General features: G+C 42.7%; 1 protein-coding gene across 13 annotated transcripts in view; it reads right to left on the bottom strand.

Moving 5' to 3' along the window:
- Positions 1 to 21884, bottom strand: part of ATM (ATM serine/threonine kinase) — a 134625-nt gene that overhangs the window by 13377 nt on the left and 99364 nt on the right. For 12 of the 13 annotated variants that reach the window (XM_045482691.1, XM_045482682.1, XM_045482686.1 and 9 more), the window contains 13 exons: positions 16484 to 16718; positions 15822 to 15989; positions 14350 to 14463; positions 13421 to 13638; positions 12461 to 12668; positions 11458 to 11571; positions 10950 to 11108; positions 10365 to 10503; positions 9287 to 9369; positions 7401 to 7541; positions 6327 to 6443; positions 2942 to 3091; positions 952 to 1117 (listed from right to left, as the gene is read on the bottom strand). In XM_045482691.1, the coding sequence (XP_045338647.1) occupies positions 952 to 1117; positions 2942 to 3091; positions 6327 to 6443; positions 7401 to 7541; positions 9287 to 9369; positions 10365 to 10503; positions 10950 to 11108; positions 11458 to 11571; positions 12461 to 12668; positions 13421 to 13638; positions 14350 to 14463; positions 15822 to 15989; positions 16484 to 16718 (2012 nt within the window). The remainder of the gene's footprint in view (positions 1 to 951; positions 1118 to 2941; positions 3092 to 6326; positions 6444 to 7400; positions 7542 to 9286; positions 9370 to 10364; positions 10504 to 10949; positions 11109 to 11457; positions 11572 to 12460; positions 12669 to 13420; positions 13639 to 14349; positions 14464 to 15821; positions 15990 to 16483; positions 16719 to 21884) is intronic. The other variant, XM_045482692.1, reaches the window with a different exon arrangement.

The raw sequence follows: 21884 nt of genomic DNA, 5'->3' as shown, positions 1-21884 counted from the left end.
TCTTCATTCCTCAGTGAAACTTTCTCCCCTGTGATGAATTACATTTCACACAAATTAATCATTAATTCATTTCATATCTATCCAGGAAAAACTGCATTTCTGTTTTTAACATAGATGATGGCATGCATGAATGCTTTTAATCCAATGAAAAACACCGTGCAGTATTGCGGAAGCCGTGAATAGGGAGTCAGGAGGCTTGTATGTGTAGCCACATTAACTGGCTCTGCTTTCTGGTTTATAAACTAAATTAGCTGAATCAGATTAGAGATTCTCAGTGTGGAAAAGAAGAGGGTTTTGTATTACCTAGAACTTTTTCAAAACGTACATGCCCTGCCCTCCTGGAGTGTGGTACCTAAGTGATGGAGGAATGGTCTTTATTACTTTAAAATCAATAGATTAAGAAATCTCGTGTTCAACATGAGTTTTCATAGTTTAGGATTTTGTTAATTGCCCTATCTAGCTATTCCAATCTCTTACCAGTTAAAACACAAAAAACAAAGCCAAAATACGCATTGTGGCATATTTAAATATATACCATGATTTCTAATGCAAAAATAAAATTCTATTAAGCAGACGCAATTAATGCGTGATATTAGAGGTTCTGTACAGAACAACAACAATAATTAAAGGAGACAAGTTAAATATAGTTCTTACGGGTTTTATGATTTTTCCAAAGAAAATGTGAGAAAACAGTATATCGAGGGAAGGGAAAATACACCATATGCACTATGCAACAAAGAGGAATGACCAGCCTGGTCTCTCTTCCTTAGAGGAGAGGAAGCCTTCTGGGCAAAAGCTCGCAGGAGCTACACTTAGAAGCTGAGAACCAGGATGAACCAGAAACGAGATCTCACGATAAGGATCGCCCAGCTGACAGCCACCACCACGGCCGCCCCCCTGGAGCTCAGAAAGCACAAGTGCTGCATCTGCCCAAGTGGGTGAGAGGCTTACCGATAGAAGAAGTAGCCACACTGCGCGTGTAAGCCAGTCGTTTCTCGAACCAAACAGCCGGGTCCAAGAATTTTTCCATGCAGAAGTAACGGAAAACCGGTTGAAAATTTTGGCAGATATCCGTGAAGGTTTTATATTTCTCTTCGAAAGACTTCTTTTGTACATCCTTTTGAAAGACCCAATATAAGACTTTCTCAATGCTGTGTTCAACTACTTTCAACACCTACTCCGAGTTTCTCGACAGAACCTAGTACGACAGACGCAGAGGCGACGAATTCACCTCCGCCACCGGCAGCTGCCAGTCTGCTCAGGGAAACAATTACAAGTCAGAATCCCTTTAGGGTTCACCTGTCAATCTCGGGGGACACCAACAGTGGCTGTTCTCTTAATTCAGTTCTAAAATCTATGTGGACATAACACAAAAAAGCCAGAGGCAGCTCTAGCCTCACAGCACCAGGGTCAAGAGGAAACAGGAAGAACGGAAGCGTCACCGATGGACGGCAAAGCAGCTCACGTGTTTCGGATCTGTCCTCCGAGACCTTCTGATGGTGCTTCGTCCTTCCCTGAAGCAAAGCTTACCTAGTTCAGTGGGCCCAACTCGCAGCTCCATGCTGACGAGCCGAATCTGCGTCTCTGGCCCCGTGTCTTTATTAAGCTCCAGCTCGATGTGCTTCTCCAGCGGCTCACTCCACACGTGCGCGGGGAGCACTTCCAAACCCAAACCTCTTCCCCGTCTCAGCCTCGGCAAACCTCAGCCACTTCCTCTCTCCTTCCACCCCCTCACCAGAAAACCGGGTGCCTCTAATGACTCTCTTCCCCAAACCCACTTCTAGTCAGCAACCAAATCCCATTAGTTCTGCCTCCTTACTGTTTCTGGTATGTTCCCCCATTCTCCGTTCCTCCTGTTATTAGTCTTAATTCAGGACCCCTGTGTCATGCTTCTCGTCAGCTTCTCAAAAATGTAGCCCACGGTGCCGCCAGAGTCGTTTCTCTAAAATGCAAATGTGGTACCAGCACCTTCTCGAGGGTTCTCTACTGCCCACAGGGCAATGTGCAAATTTCCCGGCATTTCACGAAGGAACCTTCCAATTTCTGACAACTATTGCTGCAAGTCTCACGTACACCTCCTCCTCAAAGACGAGGCCTAAGCGGTCTCTAACTGCCTCTCCGTGCCCCCTCTTGCCCTTTGACTGTGTGCTCCTTCTGCTTAGAAAACCAGCTCGGGCAGTAATCTCAGCTCAAAGGCCACTCCTCCATGAAGCCCTCCAGAATTTGACCCCACCCCTGTCTGTCTCAGGTAGAGCTGCCCACCTCCCGCCCTGGACAGCCTTCCGTGACAGCGCCCGTAGAGCTCTATCACACACCTCACATCTCTCTAGAACAGCACAATGAAAGGAAAAGCAAAGGACTTTAGAGCCGGACAGACAAGAGTCACATCCTTGCTCCACCATTTATTGCTCACTGACCGCGGGCAGGTTCCATTTCTGAACTTCCTCTCGTTTTAAAATGGGAGAAGTATGATGATGATTAGTCCTAACGTCTGTGACGTGTCAGCACAGTTGCTGGGAGACAGAGGGCATTCAGTAAATGTTGCTGACTGGCTGAATGACCGTCAGGCCAGATGGCGTCTTGTGGCACGTGTCTTTAAAGGTCTATCGGTTTCATATAAAAATTACTTCATAACCTGTTTTTGGCTTTAGTCGGCGCTTGAATCAGCTCACCCCAAACTGGAAGCAAATTAGCATTCCACTGAATGTGAAATCTCTCATCAGACCAAGGCTGACACTTTATATAGTTGAACAACTTTCATTTTTCACTCACACAAACTTCCATTCCGGTGAGCCCACTTTCTCTTACTTCGTATCATTAACCTTAGTATCATTAGCCGATGAAATTAAAATATTCTGTACTCAGTAACATTCGGTAACTGCCAGCTTTAATAAGCTATTGAATAATCTTGCAATAATTTGTACTTCTGAGTGTCACTCACCATCATTTTCTTTTGGCACTGAAGGGCGCTGAAATCCTTCGGCCTGTATCGCTTATGAGCGCCATTCTCGTTGTTAACAAGAAATTCACCGATAGGGACGGTTCCCGTGCACCATTCGAGAACTCCACTTCGCTGAGAAAGCGGAACCACCTGAGTCCCAGATTAGATACATTTTGATTATGCAAAGGTATCGCCGGGCACGCGGCGGTCACTCAACTCTCAGAGTCCGCACGAAGCAGCTCTTCAGGTGGGACCGCTATTTCCCTGTCCAAAGGAGACAAAACTCCTTGGAGGAAAATAAACTTCTACTCCAAGAACACGATTTTCCAGCCCGCTGCATGGACTCCTGAGGGCCTGCTCCTCTCTCAAGCTCCAGGATTTGCTGAGGCCGGTCCTAACTACACTTTCCTGCATTGTCTGTGACGCAACGGTTTGCTCCATTTAGCAGGGAGCTGCCTGCTTTCCTTCTACTTAATAGCAAACAAATTTAAAGAATGTCACTTTGAAAAATACTGAATATAAATCTTAATACTTTGATCATTAGAAGTACATATATTCTTGCTTTGTAGTCTTGTTAGCTACACCAAGAGGAAATCTATTCCTGAACATGAAATGAGCAATTTTACCGCAAAGATTAGAAATTATGACACATGTAGAGATACGTAAAGTACAGAAAATGATATAAACATCCTTTTACCCACTCATCAGGTTTCTCAAATCTAAAGATTTTCTCCTATGTGCTGCAGACAGGAAGCTCCCTTTGAACCCCTCACTGGTCCCATGCCGTCTGCCACCAATAACTGTATCGTGTTCATGTATTTTCTGCTATATTTTTATTTCAAAGCAATATATGCATAAATAGTTGTAAGCTTTAAGTGAAGGAGTATTATACTCGGTGAATGGGCCTGCAATTTGTTTTTTTGTCACTCAACACTATTTTACCATTAGTTGCGTGAGTCCATGTAACTAAATCGTTTAACAAACATACACTGCAGAAGTACACCATAATTATCCACTTGCTGCAGTCTGCATATTAATTAAGATTACATTCTGTCCAGATTCCCCTGAAGTGTTGCTACAATGCCCTAGCGTACTGGTTGGTGACAGTATCTCAGTGTCTCCCGGGTACGTGCATACCTGGGAATCCAATACGTGGGTCACAGGGGATGTGCATCTTAATTTAGTTAACCAGATAGTGCCAAATAACTACCCAGAGTGCTTATGCCAATTTATATACCCAGAAGTAGAGTTCATTCCACGACCTTCCCGACACAAAGTACTGTTAAGACTTTTATTTTAATTGTGCTAATCTGGGGCACCTGGGTGGCTCAGTTGGTTAAGTATCCAGCCTGGGCCCGGGTCACGATCTCACGGTTTGTGAGTTCAAGCCCCACGTCGGGCTCTGTGCTGACAGCTCAGAGTCTGCTGCCTGCTTCGGATTCTGTGTCTCCCTCTCTCTCTGCCCCTCCCCAACCCATGCTTGCGGTCTGTCAAAAACAAACTTAAAAAATAAATAAATAAATAAACTGTGCCAATCTGAGACAGGTAAAATGGTAGCTCACTGTGGTTTCAATTTGTATTTTCAGATTCCCAGTAAGGCTGAGTAAAATTTGGCAGGCTTATTGGTCACTCAAGTATTTTCCTCTTGTGACTTGTCTGTATTCTTTACCGGTTTTCCTACGGACATGTTATTCTTTTTATAACTGGTTTGTAAGAGCTGTTTATATGTTCTGTGTATAAATCCCTTGTTATTAATATTACAACAATTTTTTGTTATTATAATATCCTTAAAGTCATTTTTCTCAGTTGTCCACTTGTCTTCATAGAATATTTGATTCTATACAGTTCTTACTTTAACGTGCTCAAATAGGCTGCACTGTACTGTTTTATGGTTTGTGTCTTTAATTTACTACGTGTGTTGAGGGTCTGTTCTGTGCTCACTGGTGCCCACGTGCAGGACAGTGGCGCGTGAGGTAGACGAGGACCATGCTGTCCAACAGCTTCACGCTGGCGATGGAACATACGCACTCACAGACATGTAATGATGCCAGAGAACAAGGACAAAAGAATGAAACAGGCACTGAAAATAGTGAGTAAGAGACATCTGGTCAGAGAAGGGCTCCACGAGAAGGTGACCGGAGAGAACCTGAATGACATGAGGGAGGGAGGCATGAGCCGAGGGAAGAGCATTCCAGGCAGAGGGGAACAGGGAAGCCCTGAGCTCAAACAAAACTGGTGCATGTGAACAAGAGAGAGCGGGAAGACCAGGTGGGCCCAGGGGAGGTGACGCCATCACGAGGAAGAAGTGAGGGATGAGGGTGGGAGAGGGGCAGATGAAGGTGGCAAGGGAGCAGGAGAGGCAAATCCCTTTCCTTCAGGGACAATGTGAAGTCATCTGGAGTTCCGAGCAGGAAACGGACATACTGATTCAGTCTTGGACTGTTTAAACAGATCGTTCGAGTGGTTGTGAGAAAACTAGCTTTGCGGGGCCGAGGCCAGAAGTAGGGGCTTAGCCAGACGCCACTGAAGAGATGTGAGTGCAGGGCGGACTGCCAGACGTGTAAAAAGTGGGTCGAATGAAAGCGGACGGGTAAGGAAGTGCTGATGGAACAGATGTTACGTATGAGAGATGGGAGGGGTTAATATGCTGAACATTTGGTGATATTTAGAAATTACTGCTGACTCTCCTAGGATGACACTACTGTGGTTCTCTTTTCCTTTTTTAAAGAGACATCTAACTACACATTGAAATAAACGTTTACAGATGAAATGATATGACATTTTGCTTCAAAATATAATTATCAGAGAGGAGGGAATGGGTGGAAGAAGAGATGAAACAAAATTATCCGTGAGTTGACCACTACTGATCACTGGGTGATGGTACAAGGGAATTCATTACAGTATTCTATCTACTTTTCTGTATGTTTGAAATTTTTAGCAGTATTAAAAGTAAAAAGGAAAGTGCACCTCCAGGATATGGACGGAGGACCGGGGTGAAGGTCCCGCTGAGCTGAGGAAAAGCAGTTGTGTTTGGCTTGGCTGTTGGGGGGTGGAGATATTAATCCAGTATCTCTTAGGCCTCGACATAACTCCCTGATCTGGTCAGGAGCCAGGCCTTCCAAGTGCTGATGTGACCCGACACAGACCCTCATCACAGACCAAGCAGGGGAGGAGAAGCAGGGAAGACGGCCAAAGGTGGAAGGCCTGGGGCTGCAGAGACGCCATCCCCAGTGTGGACGCTGCCCGGGACCAGGCTGCAGAGACCTTATGTGGCACACAGACTCTAACATGTTTACTATCCCAGAAAACACTGGCCGGCCCCTAGTCTGAATAATGGCTTCTTTCCTATGCTCTTGATGAGGGGGCAGAGGCCTGAGGTACCTACCTTGTATGTACAGATAGTCAATTTCCTCTTCCTGGTCTCGGTGTTTCTCTGCAGCAACGTGTTACACATCTGGAACACCTGCTGCATGACGGCGTCTTGTCTTAGGTCATCACGGCCCTTCAGGACATCAAACGCAAATAATGAGGCTCAGTCCATTTTCTTTATTACAGGACCATACAGAGGGTCACATCAGGACAATGACAGGGCTCTCAGAAACCAATCCGGGCAGAGCGCCTGGGTAGCTCAGCTGGTTAAGCGTCCAACTTCAGCTCAGGTCACGACCTCACAGATTGTGGGTTCGAGCCCTGCCTCGGGCTCGGTGCTGACAGCTCGGAGCCTGGAGCATGTTTTGGATTCTGTGTCTCCCTCTCCACCCCTCCCCTGCTTGCACTCTGTCTCTCAAAACTAAGTAAACCCTGAAAAAATTTTTAAAAAACCCCAAGTCAATCTGGGCATCTGTACTCCTCACAGTCTCTTAAAATAATTAAGACCTATCGCTACTCTTTCATTTAGAATTAGCTCTAACCCTGGGTAGGCAGACCGATTCAGGAAAAAGCTTCCCTCAGCTGCGTCTGTAGCCAGGCTAACTGGAACCCCTCTGTTCCTCCACTGGAGGCACAGCACTGTTCTCTCTACTCCTTCCCAGCAAGGCCCCCAGGACTTGGGAGCAGAGTCAGGGAGGAAGGCTGCCCCCTTCCTCATACAGTTAACAGCAGCGGGCACAGTGCCAGTCTCAGGATAGGGGAGCAAGAGCCCTCAACTTGAACTATTCAAGAAAATAAGTAACAATCACCAAACAGATTTTCCAGAATAAGCAAGCTGTTAACCTCATCATACCTGTGCATGTTAAAGGCATTTTTTTAAATTTCAATCAACTTTTCTAATGATGGCCTTCCAAGAGACACAAAAAAATTAGGAAAAGCAATCTGCTTCTAGACAATGATGTAATTTATATTTTGTAAGTTTTCCTCACTTATAATTTTTGAGAAGAAAAATAAAGACCCAAGCAGGAAGTTGTGCTGTGACTTTTCTCACTAAGCCTATAAGGACCACACCACTCGAGGGGAGTCTCACCTTGACAAGCTGCCTCCTTTCCTTTCCATCAGAGCCCAAACAATCGATTATTTTAGGTAAATTTAAACCTCCTGCTAAATGAAATTCTGCTTTAAATGACTGTATAGTCACCAGATTTCCATATTCTCCAGTAGGATCCACCTGATAAAAGCATAAATGTGATAAACAGGTCAGGTATATTATGGGCGTTTAAAGACGAATTATAAATGACAATTTTACTCTTTTTTATTTTTTACTCTTTTGTTCAAGTTTGTTTATTTAGTGAGAGCGCATGAGTGCAAGAGGGGCAGAGAGAGAGAGAGAGAGAGAGAGAGAGAGAGAGAGAGAGAGAGAGAGAATCCCAAGCAGACTCCATGCTCAGCGTGGAGCCCAGACATGGGGCTCGATAACCCACGAACCGTGAGATCATGACCTGAGCCAAAATTAAGAATTGGATCCTTAACTGACTGAGCCACCCAGTGCCCCCATAGACAACAATTTTAACATGAAACACAGGAATGAATGACAACATGCTGCGGGTTAAGAGCTAGAGTGATAATTTACTTCCTGTTTAAAGAACATAGGGTGCCTGGGTGGCTCAGTTTGGGCAACTGACTACTGATTTCAGCTCAGGTCATGATCTCCTGGTTCGTGAGCTCAAGCCCGGCGTGGGGCACTGTGCTGACAGTACGGAGCCTGCTTGGGATTCTCTCCCTCCCTCTCTCTCTGCCCCTCCCCCACTTGTGCTCTGTCAAAATAAACTTAAAATGTTTTTTCATTACAAAAAATGAAAGAACCAAAACTCAACATGGAAAAGGTTTATGAACTCCCACAAGTTACCTCCCCTAAGTACCTCTCACTAAAAGAGGGGCACACAGTGTTGGAAAGGGCAGCCAAAAAGCTGCTTTCAGGTCTGACCAGTGACCGTGTCTATGTTCAGTCATCTGAGAAATAGTGAAATTTATCACAACGAGATAGGAAGGTAAATTTTAGAAAAGTGTGGAGAGTGGTTTCCAGGGTTGTAACTGCTAAATCTGGCATTTTCTGGAAATACTCAGCTAACTACCTTTGCTATTGTAGTTGGAAAGGTATTATTAGTCCAGATGACGGAGCTACATTTCAAATCAAGTAACTACGTATACCAAGAATGTACTCAAAATGATTTTTCATTAAAAAAATTTTTTTTGAAGTTTTTATTTAAATTCTAGTGTTAGTTTCAGGTGTACAATACAGTGATTCTACACTTGCACACGTCGCCTGGTGCCCATCACAGCAAGTGCGGCCTTTATCCCCATGACCTATTTCATCCATACCCCCCACCGGCCTCCCCTCTGGTGACCACCAGTCTGTTCTCTAGAGTTAGGAGTCTATCACTAAACTATAACCTTTATTATTACTACATGTATCCCTGCCAACGTGGTATTTCTAGCAATAAAGATCACTACAACATAGCTAGGAGTATCACATATATTACAGTTACTACCATAACCTGTACCGTGTTACTTAATACCGTAACACTTCACGGTCACTACATTCTAACACATCCAGAATTTTTAAAATATAAAGTATTTAGGGATTTTATTGCCAAGTTAAAAATTAGTCTTGGCATAAGCACGGGAACCTTTCCTTATTTTGGCCAATGAAGGTAACCGTCTACAGACCTTCCCTACAGGGAAGATGGGAGGTACAAAACTGAAGGCAAAAGAAAAGAAAGCAGGAGAGTCCTTTAAGAGTATTTTAAGGGCTGGGTCAACGGAATGTATAAAGAAACTGTAGGTTGAAACAAATGAAAGTGCTAATTTTGGCAAAAAAAAAAAAAGAAAGTCTGTTTCAAATGGTTTAGCCTAATCAAGAGAAATGTGAATTTAGTTCAATAAAAATAATCAAAACCGCTAATAGTAAATTACCTTAATTTCCATAGTTGGGACAACAACATCTTCTAAATTCTTCAGTTTAGTAATTGGCTGGTTTGCTGGGATATTTATGCCTTCTGTATTTAAAATAAAGAGGTTCTGGTGAACACCTGTACCCTGACCAACAGCTCGGAAGGGAAAGCAGGAGAGTTCAGCAGACACCACAGACCCCAACCTGCGGCTCAAGCCCTGATTCAGCAATCAAGAGCCAGGGCTTGCGACACAATGTAGCTCAGAGCAGAGCATGGCTGACACACGAATTTGCAGGTAACCTGGCGCTAGTGATTAGGTCCCATTCCAGCTGAGGGTCCAGGCTGAGCACCTTAAGATAATTCCACAAGTCTGCACAGCACACAGATTAATGTACTCCTGCCACATCACTATCAAATGTAACCAAAGGATGTGACAATCGATACTCTTTGTTTGCTTACACAAATAACAGAAAAGTCTCGTTCTTATTTTAAAGTAGCAAAAATGTAAATATGAAGAGACAGTCCTGAACGGAAAAGGGAATATAATTGTCCAAGAATGCAGAGAGTGACTTTCGAGTGTATGCACATAACCAAATGTTATAGCAGCTTCTGATTACTGGAAGAGACACGGCAAGAAGAACCAGGGATTATACATGCGTCAGATATTCTAACACCTGTGGAGGAAATGGTGAGGCCTTCTCACTCTTAAGTACCAGAGCACAGTGAGTAACTGACATCATTTTAAGAACTTTCGACCCTGAAAACTGTCAGTTATTTTAATGCACTTGTCTCTACACAATGAATTCTCTGTGACAAGTATTTGCACCAGAATATTACCCAGAGAAACCAATTAATTCAGCGCAGTCATCTATCATCAGACAGATATAAGATATTAAATGAGAAGTGACAAGGGGATGTTGAAGTCACTGGGTAAAACTTAAGCTGTGGATCACATGTGAATCGTAATCATAAAGACCTTCATGTCTATAATTAATGTTATGTGTATAAGTTAAAAGAGATTACATATTAAGCTCTATAATTAATATATCCCTACAGAGAAAAACAGCAAGAAAACAACACTCTTTCTTCCCAACACATACTTCTCTGCGTCCTCCACTGAGTGGCATCTAAGTTTGCTAGTATGATGTAAGCATCACAAAGTGCCTCTACACTTCTGACCATATGAGGTCTCCTACTTCTGATAGTACATATTATTCTGTTTGCAGCCTCGGTTCGATCCTGTTAGTAAAAAAACAAACAAAAAAACATGACACAAAGGAATACCCGACACTGACACTTTTCAGAGTTATGACAAAAAGAACCACCAAAGTTAATGGACTGATCTAAGCACCGGAAGGACTCACATCCCCCAGAAATGAACAAAACAGTCACCTTGTGAATGCAATACATCAAAGGTATAATACTATCAACAGTAAATGACTTAGGTGTGCCTTGAAATGTTTTTTCTTTGCTCGATGATGTGAGGGAAAAAAAGTATTGGTATGTCCTATGCTTTGAGAATATTCAGGAATTTTGAACCATTTTTAGGTGGCATGATAACAAAGGATTTACAAACTGAGTATGAACAACACACATTCTTAGAATCCCTGAGAATTAAGAAGAGAATATTCTGGGAAAAAATGAATACTATAATTCAAAAAGGTATGTATGTTTAATCCAAATACCTCATCAAGCTGAGAGCTTTGTTTAGGTGCATTTTTACTTATTCTACTCCTTCTTGCCGCCTCTGGTTTGGTCAAAAATTCATCTTTGTTTGCATTTGCTAAAGCCAGTATAATAAACAAGGTATGATGCGGGTGATCCATAGCAATTGTAGAGATAAGCTGTCAGAAAATAAAGAACTATTAGTTTTATGCAATCAATCAACCAAAAAACAAAAATGGAAAGTCCATTACGTTTTTCATTTTGTTTGACGTTAAGACACATAGGGTACCAGATGCCATAGTGGGTAGAGCGTTGTATATGTGTGGGACAGAGGAATGTGAGCGTGATACAGAAATGGAGTAACTTACGTGGAGAGATGAGACAAAAGGAGATTTTTATTCCCGCCCTTTTACAGCATGATAAATGCAACTGACTGGGATATTTTTTATCTTCATCTCCTAGAGTGGGACATTAGTATACAACACATGAAAGACAACCAATTGTGCTTTGATCTGCAGGCATACTTACGTTATTGAGGACTTCGTGGAATCCTAGGCCCCCCATCATTTTGGTCCCCATTCTAGCAGCCAGCTGGTACATAAGAGGCAGGAATTTGTATGACGGAATGTTCATTCCTTTGCTCTACCATTAAAAAAAAAAAACAACAAACCTTAAGAAACAATGCGTGTCAAGAAGCCTCACATCTAAGCAAATAAATTAAGATAACGCTGCCGGCACAGTCATCTGCTGGTTGTTACTAAAACTGCACTAGCTACATTTTTCCCCTTAAGATTCATCTTCTCTTAGTTTCAGTGGTATTCTGGATTTGATTCACTGGTGAGTCACAGTGCTTGATCCTAAAGTAAACTGTTCAGACCTGGAACACCTGCACTGATTAGATTCCATGAGACGGGAGGGCTGCTGTGATGGTGACCCCTGGGAAGTCCGTGTACAATAAAAATGGGGTAACCGGGTTCCCTGACGCCAAAAGTTAACAGGATTGAATGTGCACTTGCAGCAGAGACTGCTTGCTTGTAACTACTATGTGTCTTATCATTCTTCTCATCCAGAAGAACCACTTTATTTTTAAGCTTCAAATGGATTGCCGATGTAGATCCTGTAAGCATAACTTTAATATTAGGTATCCTCACTGAAATCTAAAATTTTTAAGTAAAAACTCAGGAAATACTACTGCCTTAATGTTTCTTAAAAATGTGTTTGTCATTTGCAAAAGTAATTCACTGTAAAAATCCCAGAAAAGATAAAGCCAGAGGAAAAACCTGCCTGAAATCTCCCAATCTGGCATTCTGGTACTTTCCAGCAGTAACTGCAAAGGTACAGTGAAAGACTGACCTAAAGGCTCTCGTCTCCACATAAACCTACATCATGAGAGCTGATCAAGTACATAGGAGTAGAGCACCGAACCACATGGCAGGGATACAAAGAATACACAAAATCAGTAACACTGGCAGGCTCTTGTCTAAGCTTTTCAAGCGTAGGCTAGAATCTGGGGTTTACAAAGACGACTTGCCTTCATCATGCCATTGACTTCAGAAACTCCAGAATTTTCAAGCCAGAGAGAACAAAGACGGAATATCCACATATCATGCGCTTCTCCACTCAATAAGCAACTGATGTAATTTTCAACTGCTTTACATAAGAACCGCTTACGATCCTCTTTCAGGGCACGGAGCGCACACTCATCCAGCTCCAGCTCTCGCTGCACCTTTATCGTGTATCTTGTGTTGGATAATTAAAGGAAGATGCAAAACCCATCAAAATGTATAGAACTACATCATACATGATATACAACATAAATGAAAAGTCAACTGTCCATCCTAGGAGAAAAAGCAAAATTCTAAAAATTATAAGGGAACAAACTTAGTATCTCTAAGTAAGTCTGTGCAATTCAAAAGTCATTGTAGGGGCCCCTGGGTAGCTCAGTTGGTTAAACGTCCAACTCTTGATTTTGGCTCAGGTCATGATCTCACAGTTTGTGAGATCAGCCCCGTGTCGTGATCTGCGTGGAGCCTGCTTAGGATTCTCTCTTTCTCTCTCTCTCTCTCTCTCTCTCTCTCTCTCTCCCCCTCCCCACTTGTGAGCACACACGCTCTCTCTCAAAAATAAAAGTAAACGTCAAAGGCCATCCTAGGCAACCAGGGGCCAAGTGGACTCTACTCAAGATACCTACTTAACTTTATTCTCTACTTTCACTATCCTATTCAGACAAAAGGGACGCATGAAGAAAGGGTTTAAAAAACACACACATCAGACTAGGTAACTCTTCCGTATTTAATTTCACCACCTATCTCCTTTCAACTATGATACCAACAAACCCAAAAAGCAAAACAAAAGCTAACATCCATACAGTCTACAATGAGCTTAGAACCACAGTGCGCAATCACGCCCTGGTTCTGTACATCTTGTCTACACATACAGTCACTGCATTTCTGTGCATCTTGTCACTTATCACTGGTGGACATGTAGTTACCTGGTGGTCTGAATTTTATGCTCCCTAAGAAGGCCCACTTCCTCTTTGGCCCTTTTCAGGAGAGCCTGCTTGTTTTCAAATTCTGATGATTTCATGTAGTTTTCAATTCTCTGGTACTGCGTATCCGAGAACCGTGCTAATGAGAGAAATGCCTTCATTTTTCCATTTCTAAGCTCATCACTGCTTTCTCCGTCATAATTTCCAGCAACTTCCACTGCCTTCAAGAAAACACAGTAATTTATGTTATTTACACAGATCCTAAATGTATCTAAAGAATCACTTAAAAAGACAGTCACAGTAATGTTCAATTTATACATATTTTTATGGATAAGCTAAATTATATGAAGCACAGTATTTTGAATTTTCAAACAACTGTGACAGTGTAGAAATAACCAAAACAGCTAATATTTTAACAAACTGTAGAAAACAAAGGGCTTCATAAAATTTAAAGACGGTCATATTATACTTTTCATGCTATACTTATTTATAGTGAGATAACTACTTCCAAAATTAATTAAACTACAGGAATAAGGGGAGAAACAAGAGGGAGAGAGGGGCCGGAGCACAAAGTCCTGATCCTGTTTGTAAGGCGGCTGGGTTACAAGTGCACAGTCAAGACTAACTTGCATGTTCCTTAATCAGCTCTTCTTGTAGGTAAGTAAATGGAGAAATGACCAGAAACAACTTCACAGAGTAGGTGGGGGGGGAGGCACTGAGGGAAGACACATCTGGGCTTCCTTTCAAAACAGGGTCCTTCTTTTTTACCACTGTTTCATCCTGCCCTAAAAATTACATGGAGCTGCTATAGTAATAAATACCCCAAAACTGAAATCTTCCTTTTATTTGCTTTTGAAATGCACATGGCCTTGATGAAAGATCAAGCGTCCTCATGCTGAACAGCTCTCCTAAGGGTTGTGAGAAAACCTTACCTTTTCCAGGTAGGTCTGCATGATGACCGCAGGGTTTTCTAAGCAAGTTTCCGCCAACCAGGTGCCGCAAACCCTCAGACATTCTGTGTACAGAAGTCTTAGGCTGGGATCATTCTGTATATGAAAAGCAAAATCTTAAAATGTAATTCACTATCATGACTATGCGAAAGTATCTTCCATGTAGGGGAAAAAAGCAGGTTAAAAATATTTTTCCTCGTATATGCCAGGCACTTTAGCAAGGCTTGATTTCTGTATGTTACCTCATCTCATCCCCACAAGAACCCTGTGAGGCGAGGACTCTATTACCCTTCATCTGCAGAGTGCAGTGGCAGTACGGACGTACAGAGGGGGCAGGTAACTCGAGCCAGGCTGATCCCGGGCCCCACTTGGTAAGCAACGTGTAAACATCATATTGTATCAGCTCCCGGAGCTCTGGTATAATGGTAAAACTCTCAGATGAGGATGTCCTAAAGTGCCCAATACCGGAAAGGCAGGTGCGTGTCAGAAGGAGAGCACTGTGGCCACACCTGCAAACACCGCACGACTCCCGCAAACACCTCTACTGTGGCCATAATACGCTGGAGAGACAGCTACAGAGGCACACAGATTTCCAGTAACCAGTGGGTAATGTTAAATAAAATATGAGACATTCTTTTTCCTAAGTATGAAGACTGACAACTTAATTGTTCCAACTTGCTTCCTTTTTAAACTTTGGTTCTCTCACACATTTCCTCTTCCATTTCTTTATTTTGAATTTATAGTAGCTATTTCTTCCCCCTCCACCTCCTGTACTGGCTATTTCGTGTTTGTTTCCATCATACTCTTCTCGAATTCTATATAAAGTTAAAAAAAAAATGCTTAACACTGGGTTAAATCAAATAAATCTACCACAAGATGGACTAACAATTATTGTAAAGAGAAACTAAAATTAGTATTTCTAAACTTCTTTACAAATAGTAATTTTCCAGGCTCCTTTTTATAATTTCTTGTTCATAGATAAGCAAATTTCAAGGCTTTAATAAAACTGTGGACTTATTAAAAGTATTTTAGGGGGCACCTCAGTGGCTCAGTCGGTGGAGCGTCTGACTTGATTTCGGCTCAGGTCATAATCCCAAAGTCGTGGGATCAAACCTCCTGTTGGGCTCCACACTGAGCATGGAGCCTGCTTAAGATTCTCTCTCTCAGGGCGTCTGGGTGGCTCAGTCAGTTAAGCGTCCGACTTTGGCTCAGGTCATGATCTCACGGTTCGTGAGTTTGTGCCCCGCATTGGGCTCTGTGCTGACAACCCAGAGCCTGGAGCCTGCTTTGGATTCTGTGTCTCCCTCTCTCCCTGCCCCTCCTCTGCTGATGCTCTATCTCTATCTCAAAAATAAACAAACATTAAAAAAATTAAAAATACATCTATTTTAAAGCTCAGTGGTTGCTTTACAACAGTAAAATACTAATTCAGCCAATTAAAAAAACCAGTAAACCTCTGCACCACTGGAGTCCAGCTTCTTGATCATCTGCTTGAGGACACTCAGGGCGAGACTCTGCTCGTTTCTTGCCCAAAATACTTGGGCCTCCTCCAGCTGCCACTCGGAGACTCCACGACCAGGTGGGTTGTACTGTTTAATGTGAAATATTGCCCGTTCGGGGAGCTGAAATGAAAATGACATATGGGAATAAATACCATTACTGTTACTACTGCTAGTACGAATCATGGAAGCAGTAACTCCCATCACTGACGACTGTTTGTCAGGACGGTCTCAAGTACATCTGTGCCTGCCTCCCTCAGCCCCGCATCCATCTGGTTCTCTCACAAATACATACATATAGATGTATACATAAGCACATGTATGAACACACGTGTGTGTATGCGTGCAGTATATAAGACCACTGAATTGTTACCAATATAGTAAGTTAGGTATCTTCTCATTTCAGAACCATGAGATTGAGGCTTAGAGAAGTACCCTGTCCAAGGCTTGAACTCAGGTCTGATGCCAAAACGGGAAATCTTGAACAATTATCCTAAGCAATATTTTTATAGCAATCTGTTTCTCGGTGACGCTTCTGTTTTATTCGTGCTTTCCAGTTTCTGGGTCATAAAAGAAAAAGTCATAGGGTGAGACGACATCATTTTAAATCTTATTACCTGAGTGTTCTTAAAAGTTCGGGCTAGTATGGAGAGTTCTACAAGGTGCGTGGTGAGAATATCCTTAAAACATTCTCTCTGGGAGTTTTCCATTTCCTTTTCCATCAAGATCTCCAAAATGACTGTGCGGAGAGCCATGATGGGCTCCTGAAAACTAAAGTCACTGTCTTTGAGAAGCTGGGAGTGTTTCCGCCACTTAGCGTAGACTTCGGAGGGCTGCCTACCGGGGACCGATCTGAAAGCAACATCACAGAAGCCACGTAAGCAAGAGAAATGAAGGACAAAAATGCTACCACACAGCTTCTGCATTTAAGATAAAACACAAAGGAGTTTTGACAGTAATGACACGAGAGCTTAAAAAGGATACAAAGTAAGCACCAAAGTTTAGAAAACTACAAAACCATCAGACTTGTGAGGGTCAGCACAGGGGCTACAGATGATGAATGTTTTTAAAGATTTTCTTAAAAATACACTTAAAGCTCACAAAAAGCAGCATTTCTAAGTATATATTCTTCTGAAACGAGAACACCTTCGTGAGGCCTGGTGTCAAAATGCCGACACCTCTAGTCCCGCTCCATCGTTCCCTGTGGCAAAAGGCGGCATGTCAGCAAGGAAAGGGAACAAATGTATTAATTTCTGCTGTGCCCAAGTGGGAGCAGGGGAGGATTCTACGCATAATTACAGCTGCTAAAGAAATCACAATTCAGGGGGAGAAATGCTGGTAGCCGGCAAAGGTCTCACTCCCCAACATTATTTATTGAAGGAAGAGAAAATGCATATTGTGCAATTAGTTTACATGAAAAGGATGCTTCCCACACGGTCACACTAAGCAATACCGTCCAATCCTTGAAGGCCACTGTACTGACAGGAATCAAGATGAAGAAGGGACAGTAAGAAGATGACAAGGTGGTGACTAAGAAATGAAAACTCCTTCAGGAAGCTTCCAGATGGGAGGGGCCAACATGGCAGAGAAGTAGGGGGATCCCAAGTTCCCTCCTCTATGAAACAAAGCAGTGTTGAAACTGAAGGACTTTGAATTCTGAGGGTCCGGGAGGAAAAGAGACAGTCGCTTCCAGGGACCCACAGGGACAACCTGACTGCCGTAAGTGCGTGATTCTGAACTGGGAGAGATGAGACGAACGGAGGAGAGGGATCCCCTTCTGCAGAGACACAAAGGGAAGAGAAAGTGCAGCTGGGGAAGCACAGGACTGTATCTGGACAAGAGAAAAACCTCAAACCAGGACGGAGAAAAAGCCCATCTCTAACTGCGGGGCTTGCTCCGGACTGGGCCAGCGGTCCGGATCACGCGACTGGGGAGGAGGGGAGCCAGCCCCAGGCTCGGGGACTAGGTCGCAGCTGCAGTCCGCAGTAGGAGAAAGCGATCCCCTCCCTGGAGTGCTGCAGGAGAGGACGAAGCCTGCTGCGCCCGCCAGTCGGGGACCACATATCTGGCGGCGTGCAGCGGCGCTTCCCCAGTACCAGGGAGCACGGAGCGGGAGTTTGAGTCCCAGCCAAGCCCCAGGCATGGAGTCGGTGGAGCAGGACAAACCGCCTCGTCTGCGTCCTCATTTGTGTCCGTGGCACAGTGAGGACGGCTCGAACAGAGTGGTTTGGAACACCAGGTCTGTGAAGAAGAGACTGGGGGTTGCCATCACCACCAAGGGGGGACTTCAGCTAAAAGATGGCAGGGCCCACAGTGGAGGCGGGACCCGCCTACACCAAACCACGCCCCTCTGCGCCGGGTGCTGTGTATCTACGGGAACAGGTATTGGCGCTGAGGAACCGGACGCCCCCTCCTCCAGACCTGAGCTGCTGCATTGCCTGGATTAATTCTCGGATAATTCTAATTATATACATATATTCTTCCTTCCTTTTCGTCTTTTTCTCTCTTCCCTCCTCTAGTCTGGTTACTCTGGTTGTTGCTTTGTTTAAGCAGACATATTTAATCCATTTTCTTGATACATGTTCCACACCTCCTTCTTAATTCTCCATTCTCTCTCTCTGGATTAAGCTGTATAGTTTCTCTGTCTGGATAACTTTATTTTCTTTTCTTTTTCCCCACTTCCTTCTTTATTTTCCCTTCTCTCTCTCTGAATTAAGCCACAGAGTTTCTCTGCCTGGTCAATTTTTATTTTTTCTTTCTCCCCGGCCCCTGTCATTTCTCTCTCCATATGGAATAAGGCCTCTTCCAACAGCACTGCCTCCACCCTATGGTTTACTTGCAGCTGGTGTTTCTGTTTCTGGCTTTTCGTTTGTTCGTGTGTTTTTGTTTTCTAAGTTTTGTTTGTTTTCCTTTCCAGGGCTACTTGAATGAACAAATCAAAGCACACTTAGTGGAGGGTTCAAAACACCACTACCGTAGGGAGATTTAGAATTTAGAATAATAGTCATAATACTAATCGCTGGCGGGCGCCTGAGTGGCTCAGTCGGTTGAGTGTCCAACTTCAGCTCAGGTCATAATCTCACAGTTCGTGAGTTCGAGCCCCACATCGGGCTCTGTGCTGACAGCTCAGGGCCTGGAGCCTGCTTCGGACTCTGTGTCTCCCTCTCTCTCTGCTCCTCCCCTGCTCACACGCTGTCTCTCTCTCTCAAAAATAAATAAAGATTAAAAAAAATTAAAAAAAAAAAAAGATTAATCGCTGGACTTGAAAAAAGCATAGAAGACAGCAGAGAATCTACTGCTGTAGAGATCAAGGAACTAAAAAATAGTAATGATGAATTTAAAAATGCTGTAAATGAGGTGCAAAATAAACTAGAGGCAGTCACAGAAAGAACTGAAGAGGCAGAGGGGAGAATTAGAGAACTAAGTGACTCAATGAAACAGAACAACATCCGTATCAGGAATTCCAGAAGAAGAAGATAGAGAAAAGGGCCGAAGGTGTGCTTGAAAAAATCACAGTTGATAACTTCCCCAATCTGGGGAAGGAAACAGACATTGAAATCCAGGAGGCACAGAGAACTCCCTTCAGACGTAACTTGAATCGATCTTCTGCACGACATATCACAGCAAAACTGGCAAAATACAAAGACAAAGAGAGAATTCTGAAAGCAGCTAGAGATAAACAGACCTTAACCTACAAGGGTAGACATATAAGGGTAGTAGCTGACCTATCTACTGAAACTTGGCAGGCCAAAAAGGAATGGCAGGAAATTTTCAATGTGATGAATATGAAAAACATGCAGCCAAGAATCCTTTATCCAGCAAGCCTGTCATTCAGAATAGGAGAGATCAAGGTTTTCCCAAACAAAACTGAAGGAATTCATCACCACTAAACCAGACGTACAAGAGATCCTAAGGGGGACTCTGTGAGTGTTACGGAGACCACAAAGGATCAGAGACATCACGAGAAGCATGAAACCTACAGACAAGACAATGGCTCTAAACCCTTATCTTTCAATAAGAACACTGAACATAAATGGACTAAATGCTCCAATCAAAAGACACAGGGTATCAGAATGGATACAAAAACAAGACCCATCTATTCGCTGTCTACAAGAGACCCATTTTAGACCTGAGGACACCTTCAGATTGAAAGTGAGGGGATGGAGAACCATCTCTCATGCTACTAGAAGTGAAAGAAAGTTGGAGTAGCCATACTTATATCAGGCAAACTAGATTTTAAACTAAAGACAGTAACAAGAGATGAAGAGGGGCATTATATAATAATTACAAGGTCTATCCATCAGGAAGAGCTAACAATTATAAATGCCTATGTGCCGAATATGGGAGACCCCAAATACATAAAACAATTATTTACAAACATAAGCGATCTTATTGGTAAGAACTGCAGGGGATTTTAATACTCCACTTACAACAATGGAAAGATCATCTAGACAGAAAATCAATGAAGAAACAATGGCCCTGAATGACACACTGGACCAGATGGACTTGACAGATATATTTAGAACTTTTCATCCCAAAACAGCAGAATATACGTTCTTCTCGAGTGCACATGTAACACTCTCCAAGATAGATCACATACTGAGCCACAAAAAAACCCTCAATAAATACAAAAGAATTGAGATCATACCATACACACTTTCAGATCACAATGCTATGAAACTTGAAATCAACCACAGGAAAAAGTTTGGAAAACATCCAAATGCATGGAGGTTAAAGAACATCCTACTAAAAAACAAATGGGTCAACCAGGCAATTAAAGAAGAAATTAAAAAATGTATGGAAACAAACGAAAATGAAAACACAACAATCCAAACCCTTTGGGATGCAGCAAAGGCAGTTCTAAGAGGGAAATACATTGCAATCCAGGCCTATCTCAAGAAACAAGAAAAATCCCAAATACGAAATCTAACAGCACACCTAAAGGAACTAGAAGCAGAACAACAAAGAAACCCCATACCCAGCAGAAAAAAAGGAATAATAAAGATCAGAGCAGAAATAAATAATGTAGAATTCAAAAAAACAGAACAGATCAATGAAACTAAGAGTTGGTTTTTTGAAAAAATAAAATTGATAAACCTCTAGCCAGGTTTCTCAAAAAGAAAAGAGAGAGGACCCAAATAGATAAATAACAAATGAAAATGGATATATCACAACCAATCCCTCAGAAATACAAGCAATTATCAGGGAATACTATGAAAAATTATATGCCAACCAACTGGACCACCTGGAAGAAATGGACAAATTCCTAGATACCCACACACTACCAACACTCAAATGGGAAGAAATAGAAAATCTGAACAGACCCATAACTAGTGAAGAAATTGGAAGTTATCAAAAATCTCCCAACAAATAAGACTCCTGGACCAGATGGCTAGTCCCGGGGAATTCTACCAGCCATTTAAAGCAGAGTTAATACTTATCCTTCTCAAGCTGTTCCAAAAAACAGAAATGGAAGGAAAACTTCCAGATTCATTCTATGAAGCCAGCATTATCTTGATTCCTAAACCAGAGACCTCATAAAAAAGGAGAACTATAGGCCAATATCCCTGATGAACATGGATGCAAAAATTCTCAAGATACTAGCAAATCAAATTCAATAGCATATACAAAGAATTATTCACCATGATCAAGTGGGATTCATTCCTGGGCTGCAGGGCTGGTTCAATACTCACAAATCAATCAGTGTGATTCATCACATTAATAAAAGAAAAGATAAGAACCATATGATCCTGTCAATAGATGGAGAAAAAGCATTTGACAAAATACAACATCCTTTCTTAATAAAAACCCTCAAGAAAGTTGGGAAAGAAGGAACATACTTAAACATCATAAAAGCCATATATGAAAGGCCCACAGCTAATATCATCCTCAACGGGGAAAAACGGAGAGCTTTCCCCTGAGATCAGGAACACGACAAGGATGTCCACTCTCACCACTGTTGTTTAACATAGCACTGGAAGTCCTAGTATCAGCAGACAACAAAATGAAATAAAAGGC

Source organism: Leopardus geoffroyi, chromosome D1, assembly GCF_018350155.1.
Source record: "Leopardus geoffroyi isolate Oge1 chromosome D1, O.geoffroyi_Oge1_pat1.0, whole genome shotgun sequence".
Lineage (NCBI taxonomy): Eukaryota > Metazoa > Chordata > Mammalia > Carnivora > Felidae > Leopardus > Leopardus geoffroyi.
The sequence above is the reverse complement of the archived record's forward strand: the minus strand, read 5'-3'. Positions and strand labels throughout refer to the sequence as shown.